The sequence below is a fragment of the Zeus faber genome (genome assembly GCF_960531495.2).
Source record: "Zeus faber genome assembly, chromosome: 21".
In the NCBI taxonomy this organism is placed as follows: domain Eukaryota; kingdom Metazoa; phylum Chordata; class Actinopteri; order Zeiformes; family Zeidae; genus Zeus; species Zeus faber.
This window is the reverse complement of record NC_137208.1, coordinates 23231894-23243995: the sequence shown is the minus strand read 5'-3', so window position 1 is coordinate 23243995 and position 12102 is coordinate 23231894. Positions and strand designations below refer to the sequence as shown.

General features: G+C 43.8%; 1 protein-coding gene across 1 annotated transcript in view; it reads right to left on the bottom strand.

Annotated features, from left to right (window-relative positions):
* kiaa0930 overlaps nucleotides 1-10976 on the bottom strand; it is a 29327-nt gene extending 18351 nt beyond the window's left edge. Inside the window, exon 1 of the mRNA XM_080022110.1 lies at nucleotides 10598-10976. Coding sequence (XP_079878236.1) covers nucleotides 10598-10766 — 169 coding nt within the window. The 5' untranslated portion in view covers nucleotides 10767-10976. The remainder of the gene's footprint in view (nucleotides 1-10597) is intronic.
* Nucleotides 10977-12102: the final 1126 nt, after the last annotated feature.

The following is a 12102-nucleotide window of genomic DNA, read 5'->3' as shown; positions in this document are numbered from 1 at the left end:
CAAACCAGTGAGACAAATACATACATTGGTTGGATGCATTTTGTGTGTGGAGGATCCACATGCCCTACGAATGAAGTGCACTGCCTCACCAGGATGCTGAGGAGCTTATGGCAAGTACTCAATCGATGTTTCATAAATCAAAAGCCAAAGCCTGCGACATCAAATTTAACAACTGCTGTATGTGCAATGAGGTCATAAGTCCAGGGCCACTGAATGCGCTTCCGCTGGCCTTGGATCAACCCGCGAGGATGTTTGCGACCTGTCTCCCTATTCTTAAAGGGTACAGCCATCCTACTTAAGACCACAAATGTGCTACACGATAACAGGTGACCTATTACACTTTAAACAAGCAAACCTTCTACTGGCAAATGGGGTCATGATTTCAGACAAAGCCAGGGATGGAGGGTCAGGGCAACTAAGAGACATCTGCAATCTCATAACCCCTTCCCTCCGTGCCGTGTTGAGATACAGCTTTGCGTGAGTTGAAAGTTATTGCTAGTTTGGCAAATAGGTTTTTCTCTGGAACTATTTTGAAAGCCTGTGGGGTGGATGTAACTGTGTGAAATTCAATCTAATTTTATACAAAAAACCTGTCTCGTCCTATTGACAGATGGCTGTTGAGATCAAGTGTCACTGTGTATGTTTGAGATTGCAGACAATCTGGCACCAGACAAAGCAAACTTTGGTTTAGAATATCTCAAAGCGAAGAGATTTACGAGAGATTTTCTGCACATTCCATCTGCAGGTCTGGGAGCAGAGCAAATTGTTTATTTTTTTTTTGTTTTTCTTTAAAGACCACAGCCTAAAAACCTTTCCCAAATACATGAAAAACCTTTCTCAAGTGCAGGCACGGTTGTTCTGAACCCATTACAACCCTCGACCCCTCAAAAGATGATGAAAAAAAAGGTGAATATTGAGCACAATCAAGCAGTAATGACAGTGATGTGTTTTGATGTGAAATATTGCCATACACCTGGAAGGAACAGATGCACTAAAATGAAAAAAGACCAGTACGCACTGCAGATGGCAGTAACTGTTTAGGAACATGAATGGAAAGGCACAGGAGGGACAAGCCAATAGTTTAGGATGCCAATTTGCCTCCTATAAATTACTGAGGCAGCGAAGTCTGCGGGTGTCAGAGCTCACACCTAATCCGAGCCTAACAAGCATAATGCACGGCAAGGACAGACAGAACAATGATAAGAGGGCGCGGTGCCAACAAGAAATAAAGAAAATGCACCACCACTGTATCCAAAGCTCTGCCATGGGCGACGGCGGAGAGGAGGTTCAGGGAGCTCCCTGAAACGGTGTGTCCAGTTGTTTTCGTTGTGGAAAATAACATGGACCCTTGTAGTTCAAAGAGGGAAACACGGCAAGAGGGTAGGCTGGTGTAGAAATTGGTGGAGTGGAAGTACCGGAGGAAAGATAACCGGGAGTGACCAACCGAGAGGGCGAGAAAATTACGTTTTCTCCAGAAGGCGGCCAACTGTCCAAATTGCCACTGTACTTGAGCTCGGTTTTTAGGGAGAAAAAAAAAAATTGTTGCCGGCACCCCGCGAGAACAATTATTAGAGGGAATCGATGAGTCAGTAGGTGTCCGAGAGATTCCGCAGGGTGCGAGAGTTGCTGTTCCGAGGCCGGTCACCCATCTTGAAAAGGTGAGCATGGCAATCGCCGTTCCTGGGACCTTATAGAAAGGTCAGTACAAGCAGGGAACAGGTTGAGCAGATGCAGAAGTGGGGCGAGGCTCGTCATGCTTTGTAGTGACTCTGCCTTATGACCACGAGATGGTCATATTCTTTACCATTTTACATAAGGCTGCGGTCACATCAGAAATTGCGAGTGCAAAATCCCTTCACACGTCCTTGTGAAGTAGGGCTAGGAGTTAAAAATGAATATGACAGCAGTGTCATGCTCCCTGTTGACAGGCCTACCATGAAAGATCAGCGTCCAGTATGGGGTGAACATGGAAGGAGCAAAGGGTTAAAATCGGAAAAGAAAAAGAGTAGGAATTGGCCGCGATTCGGTATTAACTGCCAATTCGCTATTCCCCTCTTTTTGTAAACTGTTAAACTCAGTTAAATTGAGAGATCCTTCTAAACACAACCACAAAAAGAAGGTCATGCTTCGCTCCTCTTTGTGAAAGACGCAGGACGCAATGGTTTCCTAACCTGATAACCAAAGAAAATGGTGATCAAATTGGCGAAAATAGATAATCACTATATCTTTTTTGACCCCAGTTGTGGAGATGGTGTTGTGCCTGGCGGTGCTGCACCCGGATGAATGCAGGAAACTCTGGTCTTTGGAACAGAGAAGAGTCTTGGCTCACTCGAGAACCCATCAATATTGATTGCGTTAATTTGGAAACGCTTAAGGGTTTATATACCGAGAGTATGCCTTTTACAAGAAAAACAAAAAAATAAATAAAATAAAACAGCCACGAGAGGAAGGAATGTCAATTGGAAAAGCTGACCGCCACCTTCAGGCTTTGCCATGATTCAGCCTGATAGGCAGAAAGCACTGACAGAATACACACACGATGCCAGACACCCTTCCTTGTTTAATGGACAAGCTGAACCAGGGGGTTTCAACACAAGAAATGTTCTGTCTGTTGGAAAAAAAATGTAAAGAAAATGAAATACACTTTTATTTTATGATTGAAACATTAAAACACACACACAAAAAAATGCATTTCAAGTTTATGCCAGGCCCTACAGTAATCTAATAACCGATTACATACAGACTTAATGTTGAATCTGTAGGTTTTTTTGTTTTCCCCTTGAAGCATTCAAAGGTGGCCCCAAAGTCACATTTTGTAGGACCAAAGATAGATCTTTGGTCCTACAAAATATCACCATTTACATTTCGATAACACCAATGAACTACGGAGGACAAAGAGTGTAGATTGTTGTTGCTGTCACAGAAAAACCCTCGTTTTTCAACCGAACAGTGTTTTTATGCATTTTGTGTAAAGAGCCAGAGCCCGAATGCATGGTACTGCATTCTGGTAGATATTCTTTATCATAGGAAAACAATGTGTATGTGTGATGGGCCAATTTCGCAGATGCCAGGTCTTCCACCATGTCTATTGGTGTCGCCATCTTGGGCGACATGAAAAGCAATGGGAACTGCTTCATGAGAAGCAATGCTCTAAATACTAAAACGTGTATACTCGTTTGGCGTATTCATTATGAACAAGGAATGCAACGGCACATGGTATTGTTATCGAACCGTTTGGTACGGTTCAATGCGCAAACCACAATATTACGGTAGGTATCACGGTAGAAGTCTGGCTTCCTATTGAATCCACTGCTGGAGCTCCACTGGCCAGGTCAATCGTGCGGGGTCCGTGCGGAGTCCGTGTGGGGTCCGTGCGGGGTCCGTGCGGAGCCGCGAGAGGAAGGTCTATTTTATTTTTTTCAACTGCATGCTGCTACGCAGCCTTTTCACTAGAAACACCAGATAAAACTACGCAGGAATGTTTTTGTTAAGAGTGCAATCAATCAAGGTGTCCAGTCGGGATGGCCGTTTCCCTAAGAGAGAGTAACAGAGAAAGTGTCCCCATAACGCTCGGTTTCCTTCCATACCATTCCATACGCACTTGTTTCGTTCCATAACGACGTGAAAAAACAAACCCAAAAAAACATACTGTTCTGGCGCGCCAAACGTGGTCACCCCATCGCTGGCACACGCATCATCGGTACCATCTGAGAGGGAGATGGGTGGGCAAATTTCGGATCGCTCCCTCTGCACACCCCGCCTGGGAATGGCACCCTAGGCAGCCGCCTATACATCCAATAGGAAGAGCCGGCACTGCTTGTTTATTTATGGTAGACTACTATAAAAAACATATTACACATTTACTTTATGTATATACATAACATTTCTTAAATAAAAAGATACCAAAAACTGTACTGTAACCGTGGCATTTAAACCATGATATTGAACTACAAACCTATCACTTCCCGGCGACTACCCACATGCTGACATCATGCGATATGCACCTTTGGCAGCAGACTTTGGCAGTGATGTCACCATGTTGTTTTGCTATTTTTAGCGCTACCTCGTAGAAACCCCCCCCAAAAAAAACAAGTGCGTAAAAAGGTTCTGTGAACGAGGCCTCGGATTAGGACCCTTTATACATCTGTGTATGGAAATACAGATGGTTTAAATGTTACATTAGGCACCAGCTACAGAAGTAAACTCCACTCAAGTGAAGTCAGTAGGTGTGGCTGTAATTACTCACCGTTGTTTTAATCTCCTCTATAAAACTATAAAAAAAAAATTAAAAACAGGGAGGTGGCGCCCGTGCGCTCCACAGCTCTGAGCGCAGACTCCGAGGCATCGACAAAAGTACCGCTCTATTAATAGATGCACATCCCAGTTCAAATAGACCCTCGGCAAGCCACAAAAACATTCAAAAGAAAAAAATCTATGCGCAATCCCTGCCTTCTGGAGCAAAGATTCTGGAAACTATCTTTTGAAATGTTAGGGTTGTTTTGGTACAAATTTCATTTTTTTTTTTTATTTATCTTTTGGTGTCAGTTATATAATACATTGCCTGGTAGGAAGCTGGCTGACACACTACAGTACATCAAAGATCCAGTGACACGGGATACGGGTAGTGATGGAATGATTGGAATGATTCTATCTGTGTGGGTCTAAAGAGAATATGTATGGCATAGGGACTAGGAAAGTGTGTGTGTGTGTGTGTGTGTGTGTGTGTGTCACTGAAAGCCACATCCAGTAGTTTTAACACGAAGCAATGCGTACAGCGCACGCTTTTTTTGAGAAACAACTGATTTGCAAAGTAAAAAATGTTCAAGCCCTTGCAAAAACAGCGACAGTGAATGGGCGGTCAAGCCCACTCACTCGCTGTGAAATGAAACCCATGTCTACGTTCACCATCACTCACCGTTATTGAAGCCAGCTCGTGGCCTGGCTGTGAGCAAATTCAAAAAGGAATAAGAAAAACTTACAAGGTGAAGCTAAAAGAACTACCACCTTGTGGTTATATCGAATCAGAAGGCATCCTTCCGGCCACTTCCCACTCACTGCACCATGCATATTGCAGAAGCAGATGCTACAATATGCCACATGACCTGCAGAAGTGACACATGGCCACATGGATTACACCCATTCTACTTCCTGTATGAGATGAGGGACACCTAGAGAGGCTTACAGCCCCAGTCAACGGCTATAATCTGGTTGACTGACACTGGTTGACGCCAATGACTTTAAAAACTACTTATCTACTTAAATCGTTTATTCTGTGTATACAAAAGAGCCAACATAAAACTGTATGAGCTAGTTTGGTATTGTAGGGAAAATAACTATAAATACTGTCGAAAAATGTGCAATAACATACCAGCATGAAACGTTCACTCCCATGATAACAGACAAGTGCCCACACCTAAATCAGCGGTTCCCGCTCCGAAACTAGGTCCATTTCAAGTGGACCAGGGGTGGAATGTATATACAAAAACATCTCTCTCGCTCTGTGTAAGCAATATTTTAGAGCCTGTCCAATTTCCAATCCCGTACTTTTATTTTGAAACTCGGCTTTACGCTAAAGCGTTCCCCAGAAAAGCTCATTTGAGTGTTTCAAGTCTCAAATTGTGTTTGGGTTGTGCCTTCACAACTGTGGACGAATGTGAATCCGGAGACTAGACCAGCTGAGAACCAGCGGCCTAAATAACAGGCTTAAGAAACGTTAAGGCATTTTGACATAAAACCAATAGTCCAGTCAATCAAGGCTATTTGATAATAATTTCACTTTTGTACAACTCCACACACACACACACACACACACACACACACACACACACACACACACACACACACACACACACACACACACACACACACACACACACACACACACACACACACACACACACACACACACACACACACTGTACATTTCTATGTGTTGGTTGGTGTGTCGGTTGGTGTGGAGATGTTGGCTTCAAGGAAACACCAACAGATGGGTGAGCCTACCAGCGTGGGCTCCTACTGCTTGTAATGTAATGTAATGTAATCCTCTTTTCTGGGCAGTGGCCCACAGCCACGTCCTATGTGCCAAGTTCACTCTCTCGCTTTCGCAAAAAAAGCAGCACAATATAGTATTGTCTATGGAAAGAAGCTTCTCGGCTACCAGCCCTAATGTAACCACAGCTCAGGTATTCCAGCCCCACGGTAGCCACCACCACCCTTCTAATGAGACGAGTCCCAATGAACGTTCCAACTGTTTGGAAAGGCGGTTTGAAAGTGGTTTCAATCAGCCTACTTGGAACGTGTGGGATACTTACCTCAACACCAGTAATCTAACCGCTTGGTCAGTAGTGATATAAAAATCATCGACAAATTATTATAAGGGTAACGTATTATAATAACAACACAATATATATTCTCAAGCCTAAACGTTCTCTTAATAATATTAAGAGAATGTAAGAATGTAAGAACATTTCAAACAGTGGATTTCAACCTGAATGTGACGATGAAACAGACTATTTTCAAGAACCACCAGAGGAAACCTACGATACGCTCGTTGTTGTTACAACAGAAGAAGTTGATGACGCGATGAAGTCCGTTGAGGTTGGTGATGCAGATTATGAAAAAGTAGCAATGGACAAGATTCTCAAGTTTACTTGCAAATGCAGCCAGGGGCGAAAGAAAATGAAAAGAGGCCCCAAACAGGCCACATAATACCTCCAAGAACTTTGAAGATATTTGGCATACGCACATTTATATATTAAATGATACACAAAACACAAGAACAATGCAGGGATTGCCCCATTCAGCAGGGTGTCAAGTAGCCATGTGACAAGTCGCCAGGCTGTGTTGATCCTCCAACCATTTGCATTCTGGGAGCTGGCTAAAGGAAGCGAAGTGTTGGTGAAAACTTGCTTGAACTTGTGCTTGATTTGCACGAGTGACATCTTGTTTTTGCTCTGTGGCATGGTGGCACAGTGCATTGCACTGCTGCCTCACAGCAAGGAGGTTCTGGGTTTGATTCCCGCCTGCGGTGCTGTTGGCACTGTGCTCCGGCGAGTTATCTGCCAATTAGGGGTCTTTCTGTGTGGAGTTTGCATGTTCTCCTGTGCTCACATTGGGTTTCCTCCATGTAACGTCAGTAAAGAACCCCACCAAAAACATGCTCAGCGATGGACATATGTAAACCGGGCGCGTCATTGAATCCTGCCTGCTGCCCCCCGGATGAACGACAAGTCAGGATGGGTTAAATGCAGAGGACCCATTTCACCAGCCACCATCCAAAGTGTGTGTTTGCATGTGCTGTGTGACGATTAAAGATTCTCTACTTTCAAATGATGCAGAAAAAATAAGTCAGACGCCACCAAATGTACCTGAAGTCTGCAGTGGGTTACATATATTTGCAACCTATTTACTATGGTTTCACTGGCGGTGTCAAAATCAAGTCATCAGGGCAGTCAAAACGACAATGTGAAGTTGCTTTTGACATTTGATAGACTTCCATATACTTAAAATACACGCCAGCGCACACTGTATACGGCAACCATGGCATTGGACAAAAACGTCTGCTAAGTCGAGGTGTAGTTGAGCATGCCCCTTATGTTTCTGCCCAAGTCGCAGACTGTGCAGAGTCATTGTATGCCCAAGCATGAGAACTGACTCGGCAAACTCTGCCAACTGTGTTCAGAAGGAGCATCCAAGGGCAGAGAGGCCGACCGAAAACAAAGCGCCTTGGGCTGCTGCAGTTATATATAGATAAACACACACTATATATTAGATATTAGCTCTCAGCAAATCACCATCTTCAGAGCTCAGTGGAGAAGCAACAGCCAATGTGGAGACAGAAAAGATTGTCCATCACGGCATGACCAATAACTGATATTTGTGCCAAAGGTTCCAAATCTCAAGCTCCTGTTAAAACTGTGTTTGGCAAAAAACATAAAGACAAAAGGACGTCAGACTCTGTAATAAAACCAATAAAACATGTATTCAACTCAACTTTCATTTCAATTCATTCAACCTAACGCGTTTTTTTTTTTTAACTGTTTCCACACCAAAATCAGCGGGTTGACCCGGGTTTTCTTTAAACCTAGGTCAACCCGCTAAAAATAGGCGATTGATAACTTTCCCATTGCCAGGAGAAATGCCATTTTTTTCTGGTGTGTCACTTTCAACTTCATAAACACATCGGGAAAGGGGTGTGTCATGGTTCTAGTGTGATTGTGAACAAAACAGTAGAGGAGGCAAACAATGACATAAACTTGAAAAAAAAAGTATTTTGAGCCGTTCAAAAGAATCGGATCGTTCATGAACAACCCAACCTTACAGTTTAAGTTACAACATTACAATGACAGTTGCAGTAGCATGGAGCACACGTGCACGGATTCTCCATGCTGCCAGTGCGCGCACGGATGCTCTATGCTGCCAGTGCGCGCACGGATGCTCCATGCTGCCAGCGCGCCTACCGGTCCTTCGGCGGCGGGGAGTGGGGACTGGCTTGGGGCGATGCTGGAGTGACTCGGGGCCTGGCAGGGAGCTTGGGGGTTCTCTGCTGTGGTCCCCAAGGTGCGATTCCCACACTTAAAACATTTCATGATCCCCATGCAGGAAAAAAGGTCAATAAGTTCCAATTTTGATTTTGGATTCTAAATGGGATATGAAAAGATCAAATGATACATGGATACTCCTGTCTATTTATGTGCCAACGTCTGGAACTTCATCGCATGTCGCATCGTGCAGGTAAAGGGCCCAAGATTTGCAGGTCGACCCGGGTGTCCTGTTCACACATCAGAGCCGATCGGAGGAGGAGCCAATAAAAACCTGTGTCTATTGCAGCGTCATTTGACCCGGGACTGAGACCCGGGTTTTTCCTTTCCCATTGATGACAAATTCTGGATGTAAGCGGGTGTTACTGCGTTTTTGGTGCAGTGGGAAAGGGGTACTGGTAACATTTTAAATGTAGCTATCAAAAAGCCGTTTTGTCTAGTAATTTCTTATGACGGGTAAAAAAAATTAATTGGTAATGTATTAAAATGTTTCTAGTAACAGCAAGAAAAGGCATGAGTCACTAGTGAATAAGTAGTAGTAATCAATTAATCGTGACTGGTAAATGGAAACAGATACTAGTAACAATCGGAATAGATACTAGTCTGAGGCAAATATTTAATATCTTTAATATCATTGTATCCCCATAGGATACAATGACAAAATTTTCCATTTTGTTACTAGAAACATCACAATAGTTACTAGTAACATTACAATAGTTGCTAGTATCTAATAAATAAGTACTAGTACCTAATACATTTTTAGTAGTAAAACTAAAATGGCTACTAGTAACTGTTGGAATAGCAACTTGTAACTAAAATACAAGTACTAGTCACTTTAAAAAAGTGACTAGTTTGTCCTATGGATGAAATGTTAAAACACCATGCCATAATCGCCCGAAACAATAGTGATGCATTCGCCGACCCCGACCTCAGAGAGCCTTGTGTGCTTTGATGACCTCATTATCTGGGAACAGAGACCTATTGTGTGCCATTCATTGTTTAGCCATGATTGAATTTTAAAACGAGTTATCTGCATGGGCCACAGTCCTCAACAACGACGACGAATTGTAATTAAGCACAGGAGGGGAAATCAATCCTTTCTTGGGACACCATAACCTGCTGATTGCACTCGGAGACTTACAAATCGGCCACTTGACTGAATCAGGATTTTTTGTTTTTCTTCATTATATCCATCCAAGATGATTTCATTAACAGCGTTCTTTGTGTCACCCCAAGTCCAATTCTGTTTTGTGGGGGCCCTTCCAGACATATAACTGTGATAAAAGGCTGTAAATACACTTGACAGACTGTTGTGGCGATGACACACACACACACACACACACACACACACACACACACACACACACACAATTAGCAATGATAAGGCGCCCTTATGTTATTTGTTGATAAAAGAACAACAACTTTAAGATGGTCAAGACAAAAAAAACATTGTCAAATGATAGATTTTGGGGTATCGGTCAATGTCTTTTTTATAATTGTTTTCAATATTGTATAAACCACAACTAAGCGGGATGTAGTATTATTTGTATTTGGTTCCTCAACCTTCAATAGCATTTCATGTACAGAATTTATTTCATATATAGTATATACAAATGTGTGTATGCAAAATTGCATTATTTCCATGTTTTTCTATTGTTTTGGTTAATTGTATCCTGCCATTTTTAAGGTATTATTCTAGAAGTACTGTAAAGTGCCAATCTTTTTTTTTTATGTAATTTTTTTTATGCCAATTTTTTACTATTTTTCTTAATTTTAGTATTATTATCATCATCATCATCAACGTCATCACCATCTGTAGTTTTGATGTGAGGTGGTGTAACGCTGCAATGAGATGGTTCAAGTATCTACCCATCCATCTATCAGCCGGCGCCTCATGCATTTATATCCCCAACTCTCCATTCATCCATCCCACCACCACCACCACCACCACATGCAAGGAAGCAGATAATGCCTGACGCCTGACCAGCAGCCTTCCGATGGCCGACACCCTGACCCTAGATGTTCCAACAAGGATAACTTTGGCCCCTGGTCCTCACCGATGCCGCTTATCTCTTGTCTTATGTTCAGCCGGCTCCGCTCGTCGGCGATCGCCTTCAGCATGTGTTCCAGGGACCGGTCCGGCTCCCCGTTCTCCTCCTCCTCCTCTGCTGCCCGGACAGTCTCACACAAACTGGGAAAGGACGCCATGCCGAACCCCGGGCTCATGACAGGATTCACCCGGATGATGGGTAGACGACCAGCGGCGGATGGACGGGTGGATGGGTGGGGGACTCCAAAGCGTCTCCCCCCCCGCCGCCCCCCTTTCGCTCGGACGGATAGCCCTCCGAGTGAAATGCCCCTCGGTCGCGACGTTGCCGGGTCGGAAGCGTGAACGCGGGGGGGGACCGAGTCGAGTCACGCGGGGGTGACGGTGGGTTCGCGCCGCGGTGCCTGACGTGGGGGAGACTTCCGTCGGTGACACGGGCGATCAGCCCGATTCGCAGAGGAAGTAGAGAGAGGCGAAACAGGCGAGCGATTCGGTCGTCGCGAACGAGTCTTTGGAACGACTCGGGAGTCCGGGAGACACCCACACACCCCCCCCCCCGCAAAGGAGTCGTTCGTCGGTTTCCTTTCTCGACTCGGCAACTGCGGCCGGGCACGAAAAGCAAAGATTCGGCACGAAAAGCAAAGAGCCGTGAGTGTCAACGTCACCAAAGTCACGACGGGACCAGCAAAGCTCCATTAGGTTGCGAATGAGTGGGTGATCAAACGTGAGCGCAAAGGCGGCTTTACACAGAATCCGACAAACGATCCGACTGTGGCCGTTGTACCGCGTGTTTTCTCTGCTGGACATTTACCATTTTCATGGGTGAGATTTTAGATCTTGATTTAAAAAGTGATTACAGAGTGCAAACATATTTAAAAAAAAAAAAAAAATGCACGAGAAAAATAAAAGAGATTTATTGATGGTGCATAGGGTGGCACCTAACGTTCACGTTAATAACTGATAATAATCAATTACTCAATTTAAAAAAAAAAAAAGAATAATCAATGACTCGTTCAGATCCGTTGAATAGCTTCACAACCGTCTTGAGAGGCAGGAATCTCGCACCGCAAACGTTTACACACGTGGTTTGCGACTCTCCACGATTGAGAACTGTGGCCAGTGACTGTCATGTCCGATTCAGGGGTAAATCCGACTCGAGTGAACCCTCGACGACCGGGGATCAAACTGATGTGGGGAGAGGGCTCTTTGGTCGGTTCAAATCGAATGCGACTGATTTACACTTAAACCACCTAAACCAGTTCCTTTGAGACAATGAAGTGGTGTTCAAGATTCAAGATTCAAGATTCAAGATTTTTTATTTGTCACATACATATACATACTTTCATACATATATGCAGTGAAATGTAATGCAACGCACCCGGGGATAGCGCACAATATGTCCTAGGAAAAAAAATAAAAGTGGAAAATTCCTTTCTAATAGACCGACTAACTGACTCCTAAAACGTAATACAGTAAGTGGAATACTTATAGAATAAGATAAAAAATATATAGAAT